Raw genomic sequence first — 27,424 nt, 5'->3', positions numbered from 1 at the left:
GGTCTTGTCATAGTACTATCGTGTTCTGCAAATAGGTATTAAGAAAGTTGTTAACAAATAGCTTTGGTCTATCATTGTTTTTCATTACAATTTTGCAGGAGTTTGGGCTTTCAGCAAGACGTTTTGATGCACAATGGCTACCAATCGGACCAAGGCGAAGCTCCCGGGGGTCCCCTCGGACCCCCGGATTCACGTGATGAATTCTGTAAGGACTTGAGAGGCCTCTCAAAAGGTCAATCGAAACTATGCTTGCTCTACGAGGATCACATGCCGCACGTGGGCCGTGGCGCTCTTATGGGCATCGAGGAGTGCCAATACCAATTTCGAGATATGAAATGGAATTGTTCAACGACCCATGACGACTCGGTGCTTGGACCTGTCCTAAATCAAGGTAACCAAAGTGGCTTGGGTACCTCTCGAACTGAAATTATCGTAACAAATATATTTAGCATTTTCAGTAGATACGTTTACTCTTTTAGCCTGGGTCGGATCTGATTGAGCTACTCGTAGTTAGCGAATGAAGAGTTTACCATATTTAACTTTAAACGACCCCTTTATTTATTCCAAAAGAGAAGTGTGTATTCATTAAGCAAGGAGTGCAGCCATGTTTAGGAATTGTTTGCCCGTCCGGCGTGCATACCTGCTATCGTGTAGTATTGTGTTCCGTGCAAGGGCGTTTGAAACATTGGTACATTTTCTGTGGAGATTGCTTATTGAACTCGAAATTATTAGTATGTTTTGCTTTACAGACTGCGAGCATTGCCTCTTTTGACCAATAATAACAGTGATAAACCTGTTCGTCCGTAAATGAATAACCTTAACGCCACTTAAGAAATCTCTCAGCTTTCCCATAAATTTACCCTCGTCGTAGCATGGCAAATAATAACAAAAATAATAATAGTTCTACGAGGAACCATATATGGTGATGGCTTGCTGCTGACTCCCTATTGAGTCTCAACCCTAATGTTAGTCGCAGCCAAGACTATTCGGCTATTCAATAGGTTTCGAATTGAACCTAGGCCTATTCAGCGGGAGTTAGAAATAGGAAGGATCGAGAACTTGTGATGAAAAGCAACCGAAGCACCACAAGACAAGTCGGCGCAAAAAACAGACCCAGAATGAAATAGTCTAGTTAGACCGCCGGCGGCGATCCCGCGTGAGAATGACATCATTGCATTGTAGACTCAAAGAATGCCCCACCCCCCGCAATGTGAGCTTCTATCTATTTTCGCCGGCATTGGGCCTACAGCGTCTAGGTACTGAGGCTGACTCTTGTTGAAGCGGCATGATCAAGCACTATAAGCCGGACACCATAAAGAGTTTTGGTCTACAAAAACGTCGAGATTCTCCCCCTTATCGATAGTATTACTAGGGCCAACTTATTTCAGTCGCAAAAATAAAAGGCAGTCAGGGACAGCGCGCGAGGTTGAGTGGATTTTTAGATGTTCACATTCTTACATCCGGTATAACACCGTGCTATAGACCTCGACCTCAATCCCGGTACAAGACTTCACTTCGCATGATACCTAGGACTGTCATTGTTAATGGCGTAGCGTTGTGATAGTTACGAGCGTTTTGACTGACAGTATACGCATATTGATTACAGGCATAAATATTGAAGTGTATGCGAGTACCTACGGGCAATAGTGAGAATTGTTAAATGTGTCTTGACAATTCTAGCAGCATATAATATATATGTTACTTTAATACACGAAACAAAATATAAACACAATTGGAAGTATCCAAATATCCCGTTGTCATAAGTTAATGTTTAACATCATAATTCAATTTTATTCTGGTTTGGGACTGCGATAAGTTTAGATATAACTATACCAAAGCCTTCTAAATGGCTAGGTCATTAGATAATGGCTTGACAACCCATACAGCGCCCACCCTGCATAGGTTTGTTAAATGGCCGATATCGACTCAGACTTTGCAAATCATTGCCACCCCGTATCACAGCAGCAGCTAAAGCAGCTACCCTGCCGAAAACTACCCCGAAGCCAAATGGTTGGTACAGTCAACTTTTCCTCCAACCCCCAAATGAAACCCATGCCACCAAAGGGATCCGGCCCGATGAAAGGCTCCGATTGCCACAGATCAAATGGTAGCTTTTTCTATGGGGATGCGTTAACCATGCGGCTCAAGGTTCCCCGTTACCCATAGTTCCAAACCGGCTGGCTTCTGAGCTGCGTTGAGCGGCCAACTGCCTGCTAACTTAAGATTATCATACATACACCATCAACTCCCATCAGTGGGAGAACGGATTGAGTTAGTAGTTGTATTACTACCGGCCAACAGTATGCGGTACGTATCTGCCCAACTGAAATGAGTCAGCCTGCACGCTCCTGGGCGCTGTTAAACCGCAAGCAGATGTTTGTGTAATAGTTCGGTTAGTGCCTTTGCTACAGTTCCCGCCGCTTCTTTCACTTTCTCGAAGAGGACACAGAGGCCAAGCAAGAGCCTTCCCTATGCATACGAGCGTATTTTGGGTACCATTATGTATATACTTATCCTCAATGCGTGCTATTACCTTGAATTAAAATGCCTCTAGCCTGTGACAAGTAGCATGTGTATCTACGGGCATGCTGGGAGTGCGGCCCGACTCGTAACGTCGATGAGTCACTCAGGGGCAAGGGATCGACATCAGGAGTAAATCTCCCCGCCCTCATTTGTAATGCTCGCATGGGTCTACGACCATCGTAACATTCTCTTGGACTATACGAATGGATAATGGAGTTCATCTCAACAGCAGCGGCTGTGTCGCCCTCATGGTCAACAGAAGCACGACCAAAAATCATAGGAAGACTGAAGTTTAAATGTTATGATAAACCAAAAAGAAGTTCATACCAACGCATCATGTGGAAGGGGATCTGGGACGCGTGTAGCAGTCATACTGTGACAAACACATCAACGCTCACAATAGAAAGAGTAATCTTCGAAATTCCAAAATCGAGCTTTCAGCGGTCTCATGAACTGATAGCCTTTGTTGCTGAGTATGCTCCCAGAAAGCCCCTTTTTGTACTGTACGTATAAAAGTCATTGATTTCTTCGGATATCCCTGCGAAAACGCTTGACTAGCGACTTCGTAGTTGTTGGTTTGTTATCGGATAATAACATCGATTTCTAGGAATGCTAGGAAGAAGACCTGGTATAATTCAAAATGATTGTTACGTGCTGTTATTCTATGGGAAGTGAAACCACTATTACTATCAGCAATGACGAACTCAACTGAAATAGCGAAACGGACAATAGCATCAGCAGGAACGGCAACAAGCCGGACGAGCTCCATTTCCGCTAGAACGATCATTCTTTGGGCCTTACATGGCTCTGTTAGGCTGAGGCATCTCCGCCCTGTTCTCCCAAACATTCCATGCATGGGTGACAAACATGTAAGTAGGATGTCATCTACGACGTTCGGCCTGTTCGTCGACTATATTCTATTCAGTTAGGAGCGGCAGGGGGCAACCGGCGAGACAAAATTTCAATTGTTCCTTTCTTTCCATATGTCCCTCACGTTTCCGGGACTCATTTAGTCTGCTTAGAATGACCTGCTGCATATCATTGCTGTGGTTGGGCACTTACGACCGCTGTTGAATGTCCCGTGTCGTAATGCTGCGAGGCCTGTCTGCTCGAAAGCGCTGCTGTTACATTACGCGGTTCAAGGTATACATATGTATATATATATATATATATATATATATGGAGACATCACACAATCGTATTTTTTTTAGAGGCACTGGCGAAAAAGGTAACTGTTTAGCGGTTGTTTACTATGCAGCGGGTTGAGAGGCACTCGTTGATGCCTCTAAGGCAGCGTTAAACGAAGCCGTTGTCAGAGAAGCCAGAACGCCACCAGCTCCACCTTCCGTTTGTATGGGCTTCCCGTGCCATAAAAACGGGACCAAACCAATTCACTGTTCGCAAGTCACTACCGCAGTCTACCGTCGAGGTGAATCTCTCACAGAAGTGAGACTTGAGCGGTTTTACAGAACGCGCCTGTCAGAAGTTGCTCCGGTTCTGTCCCTATATCCATTCAGTCCTGTAATGCTCCGATTGTGTCCATCCCTACCATTCGCCTATGGCAGGCGAACCGCTCAACCAGTTTTGCGGCACTTCCACTTCATTTCTTCAAGGAACTCACCGGGCAAAGCACTTTCTGTGGCCTTTCTCTCGTCGTTTCTGACTTCAAGCATCACTCGCTCACTCGATCCTGCTGTGACTCGCAAGCAGTGAATCCGCTGACCGCACCGATCCGTCTTGCAGGACATCTACTTCTCAACGCCTCGCTTCCGCTGATACGGGAAGACCATTGCTCACTCTCCTTAGATGCCTCTTATACTACGCGGAAGCCACAGACGAGGATGCCTCCGAGGGGGTTGAGGGTAAGGACGAGTTTTCCTGAGTCACTGTGAGGCGTGGAGAGAGGGGGTGGCTGAAAGCTGGAGGAACTCCAATCTCTTTGGGACGGCTAGTGGCTACGAGCACTAGTAGTATTACAAGTAGGTTCCTTCATCTTCTATGTGAGGCGGTTGAAACTGGGTTCGCAGAGCACTAGTGAGCCGACAAGATGAACAGAGCCACGGAGAAGTCGAAGCCTGGAGCCTCAAGAAGCTGACCTCACGATCTAACTCGCTGCTGTGCAGTACGGATGATACGAATGTGGTGGAGTATGCTCGACTTCATGGAAAGTATGCTGATCTGACATTTACCTGCGTGCCTCGCTACTGAGTAAGGGATTATCATTATCGAAAGATTGGATTGAGATTTCTCCTGATCGTTAACCTTATAATACATCCGGTTGAAGCAGAATTAAATGGAAGTGATCGGATTTCCTTTTGGGGTGTTTTTGCCTTGCGATACATATTGGTAGACTGATAAGATTCGCTTGCACACAATATTTTACAAGTTACTTGCCGTAAGAGGACGATCAGCTAGCATAACTTAAGTGATTTTTCAGAAACTTTTAGTCCACACGCTCGGGCATTTTTACCGAAATAAAGAACTCTGAAAAACAAATGAGATTGAAATATTTACGTATAGACGGTTGAGCAAACCAGATTGCAATTGTGATTTTCCATTACGACTAAAAGTGATTTACCAACCAATCTATCTTTGTTACGGTTTCAGGGAGCAAAGAAACAGCATTTGCTCACGCAATTGCAGCTGCTGGCGTCGTTCATACAGTAGCTCGCGCTTGTAGAGATGGCAATCTACGAAGCTGTGGCTGCTCGAACGAGGAGCGACCAAACAACCTCCACAAAGAGTGGATATGGGGAGGCTGCGGTGATAATATCGCCTACGGATATAGGTAAAGTTCTGATTCTTCCAAATTATTTGAAGATACGAAAAGTGATTTGGATTTTTTTCATCCATAAATATCAGATAAATGGAAATGCCCAGAATATATCGTTTGAGCTCCATTGCCACCGTATGCGTCTTTCATTAAATAGTTAATTAAAGTTTCAATGTTTGGTTCTAATATCAATGTTGGTAATAGGTTCACTGAGGGATTCGTGGATCTACCTGAGCGCGAGCAAAAATATGGCAAGAATACGCCTCAGCAGGGGAAGAAGTTAATGAACCTCCATAATAATGAAGTTGGTCGACGGGTAAGTAGATAGTATCAAGGTGCAAAAATCCAACGAATTAGAAATATCTGCAATTTAGATATTGGCATATAGAAGGCTTTTCGATTAAACTCTAATTAACTCCCTACAGTAATTTCACAGCTCTTGATCTGAGGGGCCGCGCTTGAATGGTCGTCAATGAGACGCAAACGAGATAATCAATTGCCCATAAATTTAAAACGTTTAGTTTTTGCATTTGTCTTTATAGCGTTGAGGTTCACATAGAATACAATTAACGTTACTGCTGCAAACCCAAATGTCATCGGACAATGCAGTGTCGATGTATTATGACAATTACTAGATGGATATTACTTGTACCGATGATAATAGGAAAAAATCACAGAAAGCCCATCCGTACCGAATAATCATAACTGATGCTATTAGACATTATTGATGTACATTGCGAATGTGAGAAATCTAGCATTTAATCATAACTTACATAGCGCAGCATGTGTGATCAAGTAGAAACAGTTTTTAACGACGTTTTTAGTCGAATTCGGTATTCAGCTTCATGAAGAGCGACCATATTGCAATACACCATCGTTTGTCGTTCGCTTTCTCTTCCGAAGACCATACAGTTTATAGAGGCCACGAGTCACCCTGGCGTCCTTTGCAATCTCAGACGCGATGGCGCCTTTTCGGGCGATCAAATACCACCCAACCCGTTAGAATATTACAGCTTTCCTTTCGTCCCGTACAGAACTGCGGCACTTTCTCTGTGCTTCAGTTTATGATGCTACGTCAGCAACACTCAGTGATCCTATCTACATCTCCTTGTCAGCCATCAACGTGTTCGATGTATCCTACTAGCAAGGACATTCGCACAACCTGCTGCTACGTGCGTCTTAACAATCAACCAGTCATCACCATAGTCCGTGCCGTTAGATTAAGAGGGAGCGGGGAAGCGGCAGTGAAGTCTAATAAAGACGGATCATGTGCTGCGAAAACAAAAAGTTGGTCACACCGCAGTCGACTGCACCGGAGCCATGCTGTGCTGCAATGTTAATCGACACTATCCGGAGTGAGCGGAAAAGGAAAGAAACAAACTATTATAAGTGCTAAATGACCGAGATCACAAAGGGCCGAGATTATTCACCAGGGACGGAGATCAGAGGCGGACAACGTGAGGGTAGAGCAGGCTTCCAATCCATGCCGATCCTCTGATTTAGGACCATCAAGATAGGGATCTGAAGAACAGACGGACCGCGCCAGGCACTAAGCCAGCGGCTATCAGTAACGACAGGAGAGGTGGCAGTTTCGTATTAATGCTGCGAGTAGTGGAAACATCGGACAAGTCAGCATTGGCCTTCGAAGCATCTGCTGAAGATGTTGCGTCTCTGTCCGCTCTCTCTCTTTCCCCTTTTTCGATAGTTATCCCGCTGGGCTGCTCTGATAAGGGTAAAGCTTGGGAAACGGTCCTGTTGATGCAGGGCCGCCTCCCAAGCTTTCGTCGTTAGCCTTTACCAGCCACTTGACGCCTATTGACAGGAAGTCTCGTTGTTGCAGAGGTTCTGGTGACACTATCATGTGGATGAAAGGAATGCGTTCGATAGATGCGGGCGGTCACTGTGAGCCGAACGGTTACTCGGTTGTTCGGCCCTATCCTTCACGAGACCAGACGACATTTGTTCACTCGTTAGAGGAAGGGATCGGATTCCCCGCCAGACCTGTCTCGATACAGGGTGACTTATGGATAGCCCATAGGTTGAAGATAGCCGTTGTAAAAGCTCGGTAGGATAAACGCGAGTAGAAGCAGAGCAACTGCAGGGAGCCAAATCAAGTATCAATCAAGGATCGATCATGCCCTAACCAGAAAGCTGCGATCCCATTAGACAACTAAGTTACATTGGGAATGCCTCTGGCTAACACGCTGAAGCAGAGATCAATTCGAGCAGATCACAAATGGTTAACAGTAGGTTTGTATGCCCCGACTGAATTGCTTACCATTTCAAGAAGCAGGTCCTGTGTATAAATAGATTTATCGATCGATCGCCGAACCGAGACGGTCTGTGTGTTTGAACCGACTCATGTCCTGATTAATATACTACACAGCGGCGTGTATATTTACTCTTCTTCATCCTCAAGATATTTGTGGAGTATTTGCTTACTTTATATTCTCAGTCGTTAGCCTATCTGGATTGGAGCCGCTTTTGATTGTTTTTTGCATGAGAGTAGGGTGGGACAAATATGTTAGTAATGACTAAGGTGAGTACGGAATGTAGCAAACAAACAGAATCTGGGGGCAACCAACGAAAACAAACGTATCGGTGATATTTGTCGGTAAAGAATCGTTACATAACATGACGTAGCCATAATTGAGACTATAATTTCTAAACCGTGAATTAGGGCTATGTGTAAAATACTACTATTTTTTCATCTATTCGGCTCCTGCAGCATCCATGGATCTGAGAGCAGGCAATCAATTATAGACTTGGAAAGTTTTCATAATATTTATATGATAATCTTCGATGTAAAGTCTTGTAAATCATAGCCTAGATTGAAACTAGAATATATAACAAAAAACATCAAACTGAAAAATGCGTAGATAAACGATTTGTGTATAGAGAAAAGATAAAAAATGATTTTTTTTTTTACCCAAACCTTTGGATTGAATCTAGCGGAGTGCAGTAGTTTCTCTAAATTTCGAAAGGACGCACGTTCTTCATGCATTTAGGTAAGATGGAACTCGCTGGAAAACTCTTTTCCGCTTTAATTTTCGAAACGATTTCAAGTAAACTGTCTTGAGCAAATATGTTTTTGTTAACTCTTCTTTACTGTACATTACAATGTATTGTGACTTGCCGTGCCAGATCATGTAAGCGGTCTGCGACACTAAATTGAGGTAAAAAACAACCCTTTGGTTGCTTTTCGAAGTCGAAGGGCTAACGAATTACTTTGAGATGCGTAGGCGTAAATGACGACTCAGACTGCACGACTGTTCAACGGATCTATCGAAGGCACTGAACAACGTTAGCGTCAATGAACGATCAGAAACGAGTTCGTTAATTTCCAGGTAGAGATATTCGCTCGCGTTTGGCCATTGTACACTTATATCAGTAGACCACGTCCAGTATAGCGTGTAGTCTTAGCCGTATAGCTGACCGAGAAGCTTCCGATCCAGCGTCTTTAAGTATCTTTCACCTGATGGCAACATGCAGAATGTGCACAAAATATCTAGGTGTCTTTTCCTCCACATCAATCTGTCTAGCAATAATAACAATCTACTATTAGATTAATCGTAATAGGAATAGTCACGTATTAACGCGCAGACAATGAGAGCGTTTTATAGAAGTAATCACCTTCTAAAACTGCAGCGTCTAACCTAAACTACACGTCAGGGTTTTCGTATACTGCCCCCTAGTACAGCAGTTATGATACGACTGTAACTCTACTTGGGCCTTGATTGCTAAACTCTGGTCGTTTCGTAGGTTTAGAAAGGAGTAAAGAAGAGTATTAATACGAACATAGTCAAATCGAGTTAGGAAGCCAATGGCCCAGACACCTACAACTGTCGACGACATCTATCTGCTCTGGTATTGCATGGGTCTGCGTCGCATAACCACCGCTGACTAGAAACCGGCTTATAGCAAAATGAAGACCATCAAAATATCAGTGGCGTGAATACCTTTATTATCATTGTGACGCCATCAGTAGCAATTATTAATGTAACAATATTTGACTGTTTAACAATGTAAACTATGTACATGTAGCAGCTAGTCACATGCAGTACGCGCGAAATAAGCAAATTTTCTAGCTCTATAATTGCAATCTGTAGTGCAGTGGGTTGTGTTCTAAAATGAATAAGTTTTCCGTCAACGAGGTTACTCATTAACGAGAGAAATTCGCAAATTTATTTCAGTGTGAGGTTTGAGTCTTCGATTGCATTGCAGTGCACACCTCGCTCACACGTAACAGTGAAGGGCAGTGCGGAACGTGACACATCTAAGCAACGATCTCCAAGTCGAGATCCCACACAGGTGTTTGGAATTTATTTCGAAAATTGTTATCTTCTATTTGTTAATGTAAGTCTGTGTGCTATCCCAATGTGTATCTGTACAGGGTCTCTTTTTGTTTTCCTTACAATTGAGTTCCTGCTTGCACTTAGCCCACTCAATGTATAGAGCGATATAGCAGGAGAATGGATGAAAAAAATCCGCTGTCTTTCGTCATCGCGCCCGATATGATCATGGGTAGGAACAAAGAAGAACGAAAATTCTCGCTTGTATCTTCCTTAATCGTCTATTGTGACCTCACCATAGTTCTCGCTGCGTTCCTGTCCAGTCTCCTACTATGGCTATCTTGCCGCTGTTTGGCCGCCACTTATAGGCTCGAGCATAGTATACCGGGATATGGTTTGGAGCGGCACCAAAACGTTCGAATGGCGATGATGTTCTGCTTTTCGAGACGAACCGCCTAAAAAGGGAGATTCGAGCGAGTAAAAAAGATCGTTCGCCAGGGGAAATATTTGCAGTTTGTGCCTTCATGAGTTCTACTTTTGCCTATCTACTCATACGTGCGCACACACGCACAAAGATGTAGACAGCCAGTCTTCGTATTTCCGACATTCACGGCAGCGGACGCACGTTCCCTTTTTTCACCTTTCTTCTCCAATCCTCTCCTTGTAGGGCCCCCATGATCGACCGGCAAAAGTCATCGGGCCATTTTAATCCCCCAGCCTGCGATCATCTGGGGGTCTCCTCTCTTTTTCTGATAACGACGCTATAGGTATTGAGGCGCAAAGAGCCGAAGTGACCGGACGTAGTGCGCGTGTCCATCCTGCAGATACGCGTATATATCAGCTTTTTCCGTGGGCTTCATATTGGTAGAAAAGTCGCGATGACCGTTTTGTAGAACGTAGCGTTGCTTGTCAGTGTCAGCTAACTAGCATGGCTGGTACGATGGACCGCTGCTCAGGGCAAGACTGATTTCGATCCTATCCCATTCCATAACGTCTCGTGTTGTTGCCTATGGGAGGTGAATGGGCGAACTAGCACATAACAGGCATATTTCAAACTATTCCGTTTCGACAGGGCCATCTACGAAATATGCTGTCACCCCAGCCCCCGAGACGAATCCGACAAAACAGAGATCGCGGAACGATTTCGGACAACTGATCGACGAAGCGGCCTCGGACATTTTCGATAGCCTCGTTTTGTCTGTCTTTCATGGGTGTGAGTGAGTTCGCTTTGCTACCGGGGACGTTTACAGGCGGCCCCGCGTAGCTTCTGTCCTGAGAGTCATTTCTCTTTGCGCGTCAGCAGGAAAGCCAGCCGACACAGCTGTTATTATCATTTCGTTATCCGTTATTATTATTATTTCGTTTTATTATTATTCGTTTCTCATCCTAATCTGCATAGAAGGGTAACATGGTCTGTCCGATAGAAGCAGACCCGATGGTCGTTGAGCCACTTTTTAGTTATCCTGGTGACTATTTTTGTAATCCTGTGCTAAATATGTTCAACGCATGCTTGAAACAGGCCTACTAGGGTGAGCGTCAGTAGAATTTAATGGTTGATACCACGAAACGTTTCTAAGTAGCAGTGCGAAGCGAACAGATCAGCACTACAAGGACTTGTCAATTGATATCGCACTTGATTATATACTTATTACGAGTTCCCGCCTAAAAATAATATAGACGGTTGGAAATTTCGGCTCTTAAGAAATACAACACGTATTTCGTCCTACCACACCATCTGTGCTTTGATCTGGACTAATAGCGTTGAAGTCCTTTATTCAGATGCTCCTTTTTTTGAGCTATATGTGTATTGACATAGTTACTCATGCACCTTCATGCATCTGTTCACCAAGGAAAGTTTGGCGTACATACTGGCATTTCCCAAGAGATCACCAGCCAAAGCTCCGTTTAGATTGGAAACCTTAAGTAAAACGGTCTATCCTACTGCTGCAGAGCTGCTTCTTCCTATCTAAGTGCTGTAACGAAAAAACAGGATATTACTGTAGATTGCTTAAGAGACCAATTTCAAAGGCCACTTATTGATAGGTGTCCGTATCATCTACATAATCTGCTAACTTTTTTGACCCTGGCCGTTTCCAGGGGTAATTCATTGAACAGTAAGCAAGTTGGCATACAATGCAAACCTCTCCCTCTTACAGCGGCGTACTAATCGGCTATAGGTGGCCGTGATCAATGCTACCTCCTGCTCTTACTTTGTATACGTTGAAAAGATAATTGTACTACCTTCAAAGCATTTCCTTCAAAAACAGCGAACAAGATAGGAGGGCGACACAGCTGAATAATATTATTAAAGACATCCGCAGGTCTAAGTACGACCGGCGGCTGTTGTACTCGACAGCAATGAAGTAGATTGAGAGGAAACGCTTTATGCATTACTATAGAATTTACTATTCAAACTCGATCTATACAATAACCACCACGACAACAACAACATTCAACTAAGAGAAAACAGATCCCAGAAGCTAACAGGGCAAAGTCTCTCGTATCGTCAACTACACTGTGACACTGAAGAATGATCTCTAGTTCAAGGAACGCATCCGGTACTTTTACTTACGCTTCCTTGCTTTTACTCAGGAACAAGATGAAGGCAGGTATGCACTCTCGCGAAGTACAACGAATATGAGATACGGATGATTTCAAAGAGTGTATCTCCAAATAGATGCTTCACCAGTTCCGGACGTCGATGCGTGAACGGACTGATCCACACTCGTACCCGCTCAAAACGTTCGGTTCAACGCTAGCGAATACACATGTGTCAAGATCAGCCGTTGTGTTCTTTATTTTAGTCTAGCTTCTGACTGTTGTTTTAGCATTGAGAAATTCATCGCGTGGTTGATAGAGAAAAACTACTAGATGATTGAATGTGTTTTTCTGTTGAGCTAATGTGACATGAACTGCTCAGGAAGTCCGTTACCTGAGTAATAAGACTTGAAATGTCGGTCTAAGAGACATGGAATACGTTGCCATCTATTATATTGTAACTCCTCAGAGTTCACTAATTGCACGCCCTATTATACTTCTAGACATATCATTGGTGTGTGGTGTTCCCAACAAGTCACCTACCGAGCACATTAAGATTCGCTGTGCTCTTTATTTACCAATATACCCTTACGACGTTCCAATACTACGGTCGTTCGTATGAAAAAAAGCTATTTGCTGGGTCAAAGACTTGAAAATTGGGACGAATTTGTATATGGCGTGTGAGCTGCTGTTATGGAACTGTTCAGACGCTTCAAGAAATAACAGTCCTTGTAGCCGTAATGGTGGGTTGACGAGCTGCAGCGGCGGAGTTGAACTCGGCAGCTGGGCCAAGCCCAGCAGTAGGTATTCAGCGTGCTGTGGTATCTACGAGCCCTAGCTCAAAGCTATTCCTCGGTGATACCGTTACATTTGCTTTCTGCAACTGCCTCCCCTGGCAGTCCTACTCAGCTCCTATTGATACGCACCAGAGTTGGTCTACGCGAGGGGCTCACGAAGGAACTGCTGCTTGATGCTGGCCTAGCTCTTCCTTTCAGGTTTTGACATATTGCTTTATAAACGCACCAAGTATAGTATGTAAAGCGCCTGCGAGTTACATGCCAGCCAACGATTGGCTGGTCGGCATTCTCGCATATACATAAGATGGGGTAGCAGCGACCTGCATCTGGCTCAGAAGCGAAGTCTACACGTAGGAAAACACGCAGGGGTAAAAAGAATGCCGTCAACACTGGAACCTTCGCTAACAGCAGCAGCCTGGGCGAGGGCATTGGTAACGGAAATGGCGACAGCCAGCTGTACATAAAATAGATATCTTCCTACATCGATCGGTACAATTCTCACAGCGAATCACTACGTGAGACCCCATGCGGTCATAATCGGTCGAGAAGTTGAAACATAATTAACTTCGTATAGCAGAACTTTAGCGCTATAAAGGCTGTAGAAATTTATTCGCCTATGCCGAAATGTAGCATTGTCATAGTTGAACGCACGATTTCGCGTTTTTGCCCAACCTGTGTTGCGAACTGAAAGAGACAGGTACATAACTATTCAGGACACTTTACCAGAAGGCAGCGACTCAAGCTAGCCGAAAAATTTGGGTTACACATTTAACCTAATCGATATGCGTTACAGATGTACACGTCGAAATACAGTGCACGGTTGTTGCCATAATACAGTAAAGAGCGACCAATGGTTCGTGGACGCTGGTTTAGTAGAAACCTCATGTGGTTCATGTGCTTGGTCATTCGGTGTCGTTGACAGCCCATCTGCGCAGAATAAACACTGTTCTGGAAATACTTCATAATGAAAATGATCAAATAGAATTAAGACATATGGGTGTACTTGTTCGTTGTTTTATGGGCTCCTATTGTTTGTTATATGCTCAGTGCTGACTTTCGTTAGCTGAAGAAAACCAAGCTTATTACAGACTGAACTTGCGTTTTGGCATATCGTATTCCTCCTTGTTATCTATCAAATTTATATTTAGTAATATACCGAAGAGGACATTGCGACTTGCTCAGATATTCGCGCATGACAACACGAAAATGTTGTTATCTCAGATCAGTAGATGGATGGTCACCGCGTAGCCATGCTGGTGCTATATATCCAAAAGCGATTTTTGATGCGAGGAACTCAACGAGTAGAAACGTTTTGATTTGACGATCTGATGATTTGATGTATATATCACAAGAGGAAGGTCCAGCCAATATATTGCCACTCCTGTCGACTGCTGCAGTAGCTGCTCCTACAAGGTCTTCGTTCATCGACGAATCTTTGATTACCGCCCAGCTCTTGTTGATGATAGCGTAGCCTACCTTGTCTCAACGGCTCGAATTTTCTTCGCTAGATAATCGCTTGTCCATCAGTAATTTGTCGGCCACAATACCATTACAAAGACACCGCTCTTGGTGATCGTGCTACTAATGACGAGTTCTGGATGAACGCACTCTGTGCATGCCATACGACCAGGAGAAAGTAGGAAAGGATACAAAACAAAAAAAAATGGAAGGAAAGCCAAGAATTATCCAGCAGGATGGTATATCTGGGCATGAAGTGGCGAAGCAGCGACACGAAAAATTGTCTACCTTTTTGACCCGTATGCTTTGCTGAATGTACCAAGCACGCAAAAACTATAGCATGCAATAACATTTCTGGGTAATCATATCCTCAAGAGAAATCGCAGACGTCGTGAATAGGTTTTTTATAATGTCATCTATGCAGTAAACGAAAATGCAATATAAAATAAGAAAAAAGAAGTGCAATTCTTAAAATAAGTGTTCTTATTATTGCTATGACGTAATAAGATGACTAAAAATATAAACCAAAAACATAGTATAAAATAACTAAAAAGATCAATTTGGCTACGATATTTTTCACGAGTGCATCAGAAAATCTACCGTTTCCGTACTATAAGAAAACGATAGGGAAAACTAACATTAAGCCATTAGAGGTCTAAAAGGTGCTAACCTCAACGACGTGCTCCACTGTCAGGTCAAAATGTCGTCGATTTTTCACCTATGGTTGTTACAACCAATCTTTTTGCACGAATACCATACCTCAGATTTTTTTGTCATAATAATTGTTTTCTAATACACCATGTATCAACGTTTTCGTTAGTCCTTAGTGCCCATTCGTGTGAATACCCCAAAATTCATCCTCCATCAACGACTTAAGGAGGTTGTGAAAATAGGATCTTGAAAGACCGCAAACACATAATAAATATACCACACTTGCACATTTCATGCATTTATTATTGATTTATATGCGATCGGAATAAAAAATGTATTAGAAGTACTTCTAGTTTGCTTTTCTTTGTATATCACGAAAGGCGAAATCAGTAAACTTTTTGTAGTGATTCAAGTGTATTTTTGTTATGTAACTGTTACTTTACGACTGCGAATTGCACCCAGACTATATAGTTTTAAAAGAGCTACAGTTTTTACTGTCGATTCTGCCCGCGTGTATGCAATAAATGTAAGGTTCACCTTACTTTTGACCTGTACTCTAGCTTCCTATTATCTCTGCAGCCAATAATCTAGAACAAAAGTTTGTTCCGATAAAGCATTTAATAATGTTCATAGCTTTAGGAAGATCAATCTAATCTGATTACATTTTACGCGCCTTTTTCCTTACTTTAGACGCCCCGCCAAGGCGTAGAAAGAAAGCAGTTGGAGAAATAGTTTACAGACAGTTCGCAACTATCAAACAGCTGGGTCACGGCATCAGTCAAGCCACTCACTCCATCACCCATCGTACTGTTCTAATCACACAAAAAGATCTTGCGGCATTGTGGCTTTCGCGAACTGTTTCAAACAATTTTAACCTAATCGATTTGCCGTCATACCGACGATTCCGCCATGTTTCACTTTCTGCTCAAAATATCACCCACTTGCTATATACCTGCGCTTATACCTGCCCGCCACAGTTTTGCTGGTAGCTACTACTATTAGGTAGTCGTCAATATACGGCGCGACGAGGCTGTTCCGCCTCAGAGACATCCTCCGCTGGCGAACTCCGCCTGCTCTATCTATAATGTGCTTTTCAACCCAACTGTGTTGGGCTTCTGGTTCGCTGCCCTGAAATGGCGTCAGCCCCTGTCCCCCTCGTACTACTCCCTTCTCACCCTTATGCAGCAGAAGCAGCCTTACCCTCCAAGTGTACACAGATACCCCTCCAAAAATCATGGCGGCAACCCCTCCCCCCCAAACCTTCCAAGTTCACCTGGTTTCCATCTCTTCTTTTGCTTTAAAGTCTGCCGTGATCAGGCTTTTTTCCGTACGTGTTTGCTCTCGTCCCGGCACCACTTCACGTATCCCTCATTCCCGCTCCCATCATCCCGATCGCCATTTCTCTTCACTCGCTTGATCGTCTCCATTGATCTTTGTCAGATCTAATGTCTCGATACCGCCAACCCCCCTGGCCGCTGGCATAGTTTGAAGCCGGGAAGTTTCAATAGGGAGACGAAGGCTCGCGGAGTTCAACCATTCGCTTCGAACCGCCCTGAAAAGCTGCAGGTATTAAAGTGAACTATTCTATAGGACTAGATCTAAATTTACACTTGATCGTGATTTGTGGTCTAGCAAAGGCTCAAGTTTTTGTTTTGCTTTGAGAAGTGTAATTACTAAGTTAACATGTTTGTAATGTGACATTCTTAGCGTACTTAATGAGCAGTTTTTTTATGGATCGAGCGAATTCCAGCTTTATAGAAGATATGAGGTTGACTATTATAAATTCCGAACGTTGTTAAATGGAAGGTCGAAAACTCGTTTTAGGGATACGATGGTCCAAACTGTGTACGGTCGTTTGTTAATAGCAAGATAGAGCAAATCAGTCGGCGAGACAAGGTACGTGTCCATCAGGAAAATTATTCTAATAAATTAAGATGAGATTTGCTCTAGAGAGCACTATCAGACGATGACTATTCTGACCCGTCGCTACCACGTCACGTAACATGACCACGTGTCAGGCTCAATCCCATAATAGTGTCCTAAATCGAAAACGAATTTAAACTGCCATTCAATATAGTGATTTCTATCATTCCTGACAAACTTATAATCCTGCTTCTCGTTTCCTGTTGTTACTTCTTTATATAAAATCGTTCGTTATATGGATTCCGACAATAATCGCGTCTAGTAATTATATGTTTGTCTAATTTGAGTCTCATTCCATTCATTGATGCGTATGGGATGCCGTAACCTACGACAACCGAGATATTTCGAGCTCCTATAAAATAGTTCTTCGTTTCAAGAGCCCATCATTATTTCTATTTTATGACCTGTCATACTCATTCAAACCATTAGATAGCGATGCACATTGAATCATAAACGAAATGCACAAATATCATATGAAAGCATATGACTATTGAACAGTTTCATTGTGACCGTATTTGTGTATTTGCTAGTATATGTCGCTGTACTAAGTCGCGTTGCATTATCGTCCAATATATTCCATTGGTTTTCGATGCACCTTTCGTATTAACTGTTCTCTCTGTTTTTGCTCTTGGTTACAGTCAGTAATCCGCGCGATGCGTCTTACTTGTAAATGTCATGGAGTGTCGGGCTCCTGTTCGGTGATCACGTGCTGGAAACAACTGTCACCATTTCGAGCGGTCGGGGAACACATCCGGAATAAATACGACCTTGCCACACAAGTGAAGCTGAACAAGAGAGGTCGTCTACAGGTAAACAAGTCTCGACAAACTTACTTCTGCCTATTTTCCTATCACGAAATTAAGCATATGCACGATCTACAGACTAAACCCTTCAAGACATAAGTGGATCGAAAGACGAAAAAGATCTTTTTTTTATCTTAAGGTACTACACAATGACCTCAAAGAGGACGAGTTTTTCGTAGCACAGTTCCTAGGGTAATCCGAATGCATTTTATCAGTCATATCTTTGCCAGTTATGAGTAATCCATTTTCGCAGTATTCCTTCAATAGTGACAAACATCTTTTGTCACTTTGTATCTTTTGTTGTTGTTGTTGTTGTTGTCGTATTTTCGCTTCTAGGTACGATCGAAGCGACATATTCGGACGCCGACAGCTGATGACCTGATCTTCATAAAAGACAGCCCAGATTATTGCACATTCAACTCCACTGCAGGTTCCTTCGGCACTCGAGACAGAAGATGTAATAAGGCCTCAAATGGTATAGGACAAGATCTCAACTTTCAGACAGTACAATTTTAAAAGATTGATTATTTTCCACGCAGGAAGACAAGAGCCCACCAGCACACTTGTTGCAGATAATCTCTGTACATAATATTGCTTCGTCCTTTTTCACTGGACCGCTCATATTGTATTTAATAATCACTTTCGTGACTTACTGCCTTTACAGGTCCAGATGGATGTTCGCAAATGTGCTGTGGGCGAGGCTATACAACGAAACGTATGAAGGTCAAAGAGCGATGCAAATGCAAATTTCAGTGGTGTTGTTATGTCGAATGCAAGACGTGCACAAACATTGTCGAGATCACCACCTGTAAATAAATGAAGAGAGAAAACCAGCCTCATATATACATAAACAATCAACAACTCTATATATAAATAAACACTTTACATAAACGCCGTACATGTACACGCAGAAAACATAGTCACATTATTACTCTTAAACGAGCTAAATAATTGAATCACCTCAGGCTTAATGATGCCTCCAGCAAGTTTTGGCAAACACCTCACCATTATATCTAGTTCGAGGGCCCATATTCATTGAACTGCCAACGTCACAAAGTATCCCTATATAATGTTCTGTTTTGTTTGCGGAGCTTCAAACAACAAAGAACGTTAAAGTGTATGTGACGATGGTCGAGTGTCTCGACAAGGATGTCCCGTAGTAAAGCAATACGCGAACAGCACGAACATAAACTGCGATATCCTCATGATAATACGATGACGATCCAAGCCCAATAATAAGAATTGGAGAAGCTACACAGTCGCTCGTCACACTCGGACGAATACTATGAAACTGATTCGAGTGTCGTAATTTAATATGCCCTGTATTGTATAGACGTAGAAAATATTATTCGAGGTGATAATAACGACAGCTCTCAGTAGCGGTTATCTCAATAGCGACCTTATATAGGCGCGACAGTACAGAAGCTGCGATATCACTCGGATTTAAAATCAACAGCGGCCGTACTCAAATACACCAACTAAACGGATATGATACAAATTGTGGTTCTCGCTTTAGGCTGTTGTCGTCAATCCTGGATTACCTGCCAAAACAACGCGCGGAAGCGCAGACGACCCGACGAGGACGTGGCAAATATCTATTATTCATCTCACCCAAAATCTCCTTTCCGCAGAGATCCACCACCCAACTATTCCGCATTCGACACACCTTAAACTCCCTTTTCCACCGATCAAAATAGATAGAACGTATATACATAAAGTAGGTAATGATCACTGAGTGAAAAAACCCATCAGAACAATGACAGCCACAGAGAACTCAAGCGGACCCTGAAAACATGAAGAAAAATTGGGAAAGACTTAGGATGTTTCAGAAGATGGCGAAAGCGGCAGATACAGCGGTACGAAGCCCGTTAAGCCGTCGAGCCAGCAAGATATAATAAGTGCGGTAATTGGGAACACTTCTTATAATCAGTTCTGAACAATACGGAAAAATCGCAAGACTGATCATCGTAGCGTGGCCCCTAAGAAACTACATAGAGGTAGGAATTCACATACGTGTACGTCAAACTAGCCGTAATAATTATATAAGATTTCTATTCTCTATGATATTTGTCAATGAAATAGGTGTCACAGAAATGTTGAGAGAACAGATTAACGGGTAATTGCTAACAAGAAGAACAAACGGAGGTGAAACGATAGGGCTCCTTTTAAGGCTCGAGACAAAATGAATACCTCAAAAATCTATGGACTTATAAGAAGTCTAGATACTGAGGACGAGCCGATTCCCGTCTAGCCACTCGATTTCGACTTGAAATCCTGGCGGGAGATCGGCCCGTAGCGTTCCTATAAGACAAAATAAATCACTCGACTATTGATTAAGATTATTATTATTATTACTATATATGGCGCGTAGTGAATTGATAAGCGCACTCACTAAAGAAACAGTCACAAACACCTCGCTTAAATATACAGCAATTTGGAGGGTAGAAAATAAAATCAATCTGAGATCTCCCTATACGGTTGTGTTTTGCTTTATCTAGAATAGAACAAACCAAAATACATATAAGGCGGCTCTAAAATTTCGTGCAGTCTTAATCATGTTCGACAGAATTGCATCGCCCGCCTCGAAAGCGATAAAAAAACGCTACGAACGTACACGCTGCGTTCTTGCTTGAACACTTTACATGCTGGCTTGATAACACGGTCCCTATATTCCGTTTGACTCTATCAAAATACATGATATTTTGAAGACACGTTTGCCTAATTTAATAGTTGCGTAATTTTGATTTTGTAAGTTAAATATTGAATTGAATTATGGAACTCTTAGGCCGTTTTCTCAGAGGGTTGCCCTGACAAATCTAAAGCAGTTTAAACGAACTGCCTCTGACCTTTCCTACGTCCTCTCAATAAGGACTATATTTGTGTTGAAATAAGGTAATTGAACAAACAATTTCGTTGATATGATTCGTATGTCGGAATGATGAACGCGGAAAATAAAAAGGAAGCAATAATTTTGGCCGCTTGGAACACTTCTAAGACACTTCATTTCTCTATTTAGAATAAAAATGATTAGCTATATGTGCTAAACGATATCTAAACATCATATATAGAGCAACGGACTCTTATGGTGAAATTGTAATACTTCAGTGTATATTTATTTTTTACAAACACATTAACGGCATGATTATACTAGTCACACCGATTAGCGTTTTTTTTACAGCAGCTTACCTATCGATAACCTCTTCCATACACTTTCACCAGCTATTGGACTACGTGGTCCCAATTACAGTGAAAGTATCGTTATTACGTATTTGATATTGCTAACTGCATGCGTTATGTACGTTTCTCTTTGTTAGAACGTTTTCGGCGTGTTTAATTGTCCAATTCGACTTGGGCCAAGGTTTTCTACTGTTAAGAAACGCAATCGATTACTCCCCCGTCCGATAAACGAGACATTTTTTTTGCCCACTTTTAAAAAATGGACTACTACAACTAGCGGTTTCAATGTTCAATGATTGCTAACAGAAGTGTAACTACTATAGTTAAACATGTGGCTGGCTTGTACAAATCCTGCGCAGCCTTAAAATATCTAGTAGGGAAATATTTAATAATTAACATAGTCTAGTTACATAGGCGAAAAATTGAAAACTCGATAATTAAGTGACTTCTCATTATATATAGCTATTATAATGTATACGTAACGTACATAAACGTACAACGTTGACAAGATGCTGATAGATGTTTACAAGATGATGAAGATATTTCGATAATTCGTTGCAAGGCGAGCAGTGCGTAGGCTGTTTAAATACCATAAATTGCTTTAGCGTTCAATCTCGTCTGGCAGATGATGGCTTCAATTGAAATATTGCGCGCCTTCGCTATTCCTATCGCCGTATAAATCACGTCACCAGGTACAGTGAAAGCGGCCTGTCCCCCATCTTCCAGCATTGGAAGACCTTTTTGAAAATACGGAGCGTCTGTCTCCAACAGTATCCGATCGAAGGGGATTTGTCGAGCAACCTAAAGAATGAAAAAGCATGTAGTAAATTTTAGCTATAACATAGTAACCCTTTAAGATCAAACTCTTATAAATAGAAAACCTTTAGCACTAGGTCCTAAATTAGTCAATGAGAGCCCACTAATTCGAGATATCGAGTTCAGTCTGTAGTTTATGTTTGATAAGTTTTCAAAGTTATAGTGTTATGAAAAAACAGAAGAGAGTTTGTTGATATGGAGGAACCTTAATCTGAAGGACAAGCTACCCGGCTAGCTAGAACATTAAAATCATAAACGGTATCACCGCTTCAGTATGTTGCAATTAATGATTGCCGCTTTAAGTTTACGTTCGCTAGCTAACCCTTAGTACTTCACTAACGACCGTCTAACCATAAACTATTTACCTCCATTAGATCGGGTTGTGTGTTGATTAGCGGAGTGAATCCAATGTAACAATTGCGGAAATGAGACAGCCACTCATTAGCTTCCTCTAATTTGCTGCATGGTAGAAGAAAACATAAATGCCAAAAGTAAGCATAAAAATCAAAAATATTTTAAAAAATACGAATTTCATATTCCACGATTTCCATATTTCATACAATATATTGGCTAGCTGTATTAAGAGAGTATAGCATATCTCCTACTGTTTCTCCTATACCGTTTGTAAAGGTTAAGTATATCCGTTAGTATAATTTTTTCAGTCTCTGCACAGTTTTACTGCTCACATACCCGATGAAGCAATGTCGATGAATACGATAATCTCTTGGAACGAACTGTCGCATAAAAGCAAGTGCTTCTGCATTTCCATCCGGAAGCCGTGTATGAATAACCAGAGGAAGATTGCATTCAATGCCTATTTCAGCCTGCGATCGAAAGACCTCTTTCTGAACCTGCAGACTGACATTATTCCTATGGTTTGACACATAGAAATAGACTCACACTAGAACTTATTGAACAATAGGCCTTTACCTCTAATAAACTATATTTGCACAACCTATAGGAAGATTATTATTAAAGCCTATCTAAAAGATTTTGAAACATGGTTTAAACGTAAATTAGATGTGTGAATGCATATTGAAACTGACTTGTGAGAGCAGTCGAGTCCGATTTCCCCTAGGGCGACAATTTTTGATTTGAACTTATGAAGACATGCTCGAAGACTATCTTCGGAGTAACGATCAGCGAAATGCGGATGCACTCCAAAGGTCATCCACAGTTTATCTGAGTGATACGCCTGTTTTTGGAACCAGATATTATATAGCGAAGCGCTAGAAACCAATTCAAATTATAGAAATCAATTCAAGCCATAACAGCAACGTTATACATTATGACACTGTTCTATTGTCTTGTAAACATAGAAAAATTAACATATAACTGTAAGAGTGTGTGTAACGTTACGATATTCATACCTCATTGAGCATCGCTGATGAACATTTGAAGTCTTCGGGCTGACAAAACACAGCAATCCCACCTTCGTAGCAAGTGGGAAAACGCGCCGAATGCCGCTGAAATTATCAAAAGTCCTATATATAAGCACTTAGTTGAAACTTGGGTCAGTCGATCTTACACGGTGCAAAACAATCTATGCGAACGTTTTTTATTACTTGATTAGTAAAATACGTGGTTTTCCAAAAAGGTATCCATCGTCGTTTAACAATAAATAATAAATGTTTTTAGAGAATTTTATTTGAACAGCGGGGTTTTTATTTCAGTCAAGAATGGGTACTGCCCGATTAACTTATTTTCGTTCAGGAAATGAATGATAAACGTAACGTACCATAAAACGATTTGAGGCGTATCTTTACGTATTCCCTATGTAATGTTCTTTCAGTGAACAAAATTGTTTTATGGGATCACCAGGAAGAATTTAAAGATATACCTTAAAATGGCTTAAGGATCTGTAATAAAATTTATTTCTCTTAGAGTATACTTACCTTGCAGTGCTCTGCCCAAGTGATCCCGGCACATTGTCCTAGTGAGCAAAGGGACAAATCAATATGCATGTGTGTATCGACAAGGCCACTCATCATCGATGTGTTGATATCTGAAATTAAACATTTAGCTAATAAAAGAACTTTAAGCTTCTATTTCTAAATAGACTTACTTTATACCTATGTACTCTTATAAGCAGCAAAATCTCAAACATTTGAAAACGTTGCTCACCAATTCCATGGATAGACCTTTCCAGGCGAATTCCATCGCCGTGTCTGCTTGAGCGAGGCCTGCTCAAGCGATTTTCCGTCCTTACGGTTGATCCGTTCCTAAAATCAGCACCGTCCTTTTCAGGCGATCGACCCAAGACGCCTACATTAGCACGAATACGCTTCTTTCATACTGATTGCTTGTACACAAGTTTAGCTAGTGTATTAACGGTATCACGGAACAAATACCTTCTAAGTAAATTACATTTTCTCGCTTTTTCATAACTTCATGTTATCGCAAATGTCAGGAAAGTCGATCCTAATAACACAGCCGCCCATAATTTTCATATCAGGCCATTGATTTTCGCTTTTCGTTTCTCGCATCACCTTTGATAAGCATTGCCACCTTTTTTGTCCCTGTTTTGTTACCAGTTTAACCTAGCTAAACAAACATCTTTTGTAGATAGTACGTTTCTCGCACGCCTACAATGTTGTAAGTTAGCTGTTCACTAGATCCAAAGTATAAGACGGCTTGTCTTACGTGTAAGCTGTTTGGACGAACCAGACGACTGTCACCGCCAGTGCTACGAGAGTGACCACTTGTGGCTCTATTAATTAATCTACCACTCCGGTCTCTGCTGTCGGACTTTTCGTCAGAGTCGTCGTTATCCGAATCGTCAGGACCTAAGGAACAAACATTCGTATAAGAATATATTTTTCATGTTTAACTCATCGTGTACACAAAAAGGCCAGAGGTATAACTTCCATATCCGATGAGTTATTGGGTGGAAAAGCGGCCAGAAAGGAACTTTGATCAAACGTTACATATGCATGTATCTGAATATATAGATGAATTTATGTGAAAGCCGATACAATCAATAGCAATGTTACAGACCGTCGCAACCTAGTAATAATACTTCTTCGGTGTCGTGCAACTTCTAAAGACAAGCGAAATAATATCGAACAACAGCATCATATGACATAAGATTGTTAGGAAGGAGTTTGAATTGAAGGAAATTGCACAGCCTTCTATACTGCAAACTCACCGTGGGACGCAAAATATATCATCATCATGTCTTTTTTCCATAGGCTTACCCAATATAATTGGTCTCTTTACGGTCACCGTAGCTGGAAAGCTCTGCTTATCGCTTACTTTACCGCCTGTGTTCTTTCCCGCGATAAAGGAGCACAATGGAGGTGGACTGGGTCCGTACTTTTCTGGCGACTTCCGAATACTTTTTCGAATACCCTTGTCGACGGAGCTTTGCAGGTTTTGCCCACCATTGTTGCTTCTATCCAACGAAGCTGGGTTCTTTACAAAGCCACCAAGTCGAGCGCTGACAGGAAGACTTGGTATGGATTGTCCAATTTTTGATCGCTGGTGCGCGAGGCGATCGAAGCTGGGGCTAGGCTGTATGCCCAGAATCACAGAAGGACCATTAATCACATGATAGCCAACCGTAAGCCAACATACTATAAAGATATGGCATACAACAGGCCAAGAGTACATAGCCCATGAAAAGGCAAGACGCTTTTATAAAGCTGGCCGGCTGGATGCGTTCTAAATGCACGTGCCAGAAGTGCTAAAACAGAACGAACGGAGTACTTTAATGTGGAAAACACAGCGATAAAATTCAACACAAGGATGTTAACTATAGGCTGTCCCCATTTGATTTGTATATGGCTTACATTTGATTTTATTCAACTCTACAAAGGGAATTTAATTAGACAACCAAAAGAAAGCAAAAATCATGACTTTGTTTAATCACTTGAGTCGCATCTGTGACGTATAGAGGTGTTTTCTCATCAGTAGACGACCATCTTTCCATTTGTGAACAACTGGTAATGCAGTGACTCGTACGCACAAAATGTACCAATTAAACTAAATGTTTTCCTATTGATTGTGTTCAACAGGCAATCACAGTTTTCATTTATATCTCGACATATGATGATTTTCTCCTACACACAGTGGCATAGCTGTCGAAATAGAGAAAAATTCACCTGATAACTAAAAATGATGGTGCCGCAAATAATCTTCTTCTATAAAATTCGTGAGGCGACTGTAGTTGGCAAATGACTGATACTTATCCATTTAAAAACGACATTATCGCGATTTTTATTATATCTTAAAAAAAGTCATGTAAATCGTTATAATGTATCTTTTCCGCTGTGCGTGCATTGTAAATAAATACTCATGCACGACCTAATTATCCATTATAAATAGGCAACTATGTGATATAGAAAACTTGTCAATAATTGAGTTTAGTAAAATAAGTTAAATAAAAATACAAGACGGAATGAAGTAGATTCTTGTACCCTGTTTGAAAATAATTATGCCGCTTTCAGTTAGACCTAATTAACTGGACGTTTACCATATTTGAAACAATTTGATGTTTATCTATTGACCTAAAAGTTCGACATAAACACCTCATGATTGTCGTATGTTTGTAATAGAGAAAACTTTGCAAACTTGAAAGAACATCTGTCGTCTGCTGACATCTGTACGAATACTATAAGCAACCAATTTCATCACTGAGGTTTCTTGGCGATAACTTACACTTCTTGTCCGATCAAGACGTACAACCCGTCTACTGCTCATCTTGCATTCGAAAAACTTAGAGGCATAAAGCGATATAGTCAGTCAGATGTGTTTGAATTTCGAATTCGTCAACGAAGGAAGTCGTGTGAGTTCAAAGGACTCCGCCAGCAGTCATACTAAATCACAAACATAAGTTACTAAGAACCATCGATAAACTTCCACCAGCAATTGTTTTTAAAGCACCTCTGGCGCCTTCTAGAGTAATACGCTAGAGCTGCTTAAGCACGCCCGGTTGTTCGAATTGTTTTTGCTTTCGAATGTTTAGACCGTGTAACAAACGAGCGGCAAACTAGATCTCGTTGGAGCATCATAAATGTTTTGAATTGTACGTCCGATTCGGCGTTGTTTTAAATGATTGGCTTCTAGTATGAAATGAAGCTTGTCTTCGGTCGGATTCGAGCCTAGCTCACCCCATGTCCCTAAGCTTAGTAAGCAAACACGTTACCATTGCAGTATCCCTGGGACCGCTAGAGCGTAGCAAATAAAAGGGTCTTTATTCGTATTATATATGTAGCATTCGAATCCGGGCATGCTTTGATCGGCTGTTTGTCGTAGCATGTATCTCGTAGGCATAAAAAGCAAACTTATCGTGGTAAGAAACATTGCGTAGTACTTAGTATTTAAGTAGAGATCAGTTATCATTTAACAGGCGCTCGCGCGACGAACGCCACCGAAATTATAAACATCTCTTTTGCCCGAAATCGATGGGGTGCACTATGGTGTTCACGTAGCCTCTAAAAGTTCCAAGGAAAACTTCCAGAAGGCAAGTTAAAAAAAAATCCTCGAAAACGTTCACATTTAAAGAGCTAAAACATCTATGAAAAATGGTTTAAGAAGCAATTTTTGATAGATGTCTATTGTTTACTTTGAAATGAAGAGTCATTTTAACAAGCAGTATTTTTGAAGTCAATTTATAACTGGGTCGCCTAAATACTCTCCAAGTGTTAATCTTCCTTAAACCGTTTGCCCCTT

General features: G+C 41.7%; 2 protein-coding genes across 12 annotated transcripts in view; one reads left to right on the top strand and one right to left on the bottom strand.

Moving 5' to 3' along the window:
* LOC111246677 (protein Wnt-5b-like) overlaps positions 1–20,231 on the top strand; it is a 105,940-nt gene extending 85,709 nt beyond the window's left edge. For 5 of the 6 annotated variants that reach the window (XM_022796667.2, XM_022796663.2, XM_022796662.2 and 2 more), the window contains 7 exons: positions 99–391; positions 5,131–5,311; positions 5,501–5,612; positions 16,857–16,928; positions 17,594–17,764; positions 18,095–18,233; positions 18,423–20,231. In XM_022796667.2, coding sequence (XP_022652402.1) covers positions 127–391; positions 5,131–5,311; positions 5,501–5,612; positions 16,857–16,928; positions 17,594–17,764; positions 18,095–18,233; positions 18,423–18,574 — 1,092 coding nt within the window. In that variant the 5' untranslated portion in view covers positions 99–126 and the 3' untranslated portion in view covers positions 18,575–20,231. The remainder of the gene's footprint in view (positions 1–98; positions 392–5,130; positions 5,312–5,500; positions 5,613–16,856; positions 16,929–17,593; positions 17,765–18,094; positions 18,234–18,422) is intronic. The other variant, XM_022796666.2, reaches the window with a different exon arrangement.
* LOC111246676 (3'-5' RNA nuclease TATDN2-like) lies at positions 15,315–26,716 on the bottom strand. Of its 6 annotated transcripts, XR_015322894.1 has the most exons (12): positions 26,411–26,716; positions 24,949–25,436; positions 24,395–24,537; positions 23,876–23,990; positions 23,647–23,756; positions 23,122–23,217; positions 22,798–22,946; positions 22,442–22,621; positions 22,117–22,210; positions 21,423–21,736; positions 18,412–18,564; positions 15,315–16,584 (listed from the first exon to the last, which is right to left on the bottom strand). XR_015322894.1 is itself a non-coding variant. In XM_022796656.2 (10 exons), the coding sequence occupies exons 2-10, from the start codon at positions 25,361–25,363 to the stop codon at positions 21,518–21,520; spliced, it is 1,521 nt and encodes a 506-aa protein (XP_022652391.1). In that variant the 5' UTR covers positions 25,364–25,436; positions 26,411–26,716; the 3' UTR covers positions 20,845–21,517. The 6 variants fall into 6 exon arrangements, 4 of the variants coding, with proteins under 4 accessions (XP_022652391.1, XP_022652395.1, XP_086838477.1 ...); XR_015322893.1 differs by lacking the exon at positions 15,315–16,584 and having other exon boundaries at positions 17,863–18,564; XM_022796656.2 differs by lacking the exons at positions 15,315–16,584; positions 18,412–18,564 and having other exon boundaries at positions 20,845–21,736.
* Positions 26,717–27,424: the final 708 nt, after the last annotated feature.

Source organism: Varroa destructor, unplaced genomic scaffold, assembly GCF_002443255.2.
Source record: "Varroa destructor unplaced genomic scaffold, Vdes_3.0 BEIS01000003.1, whole genome shotgun sequence".
Classification (NCBI taxonomy): Eukaryota; Metazoa; Arthropoda; class Arachnida; order Mesostigmata; family Varroidae; genus Varroa; species Varroa destructor.
Note: the sequence above shows the minus strand (reverse complement) of the source record. Positions and strands in the feature narration are given on the sequence as shown.

Coding starts and splice junctions, on each gene's coding strand:
- LOC111246676 (XM_022796656.2), bottom strand. CDS start 25,363: ATGTACTCTTGGCCTGTTGTATGCCATATCTTTATAGTATGTTGGCTT. Junction 22,947..23,121: donor CATCAGCGATGCTCAATGAG/GTATGAATATCG, acceptor TTCCAAAAACAG/GCGTATCACTCAGATAAACT. Junction 22,211..22,441: donor CATCGACATTGCTTCATCGG/GTATGTGAGCAG, acceptor TCTACCATGCAG/CAAATTAGAGGAAGCTAATG.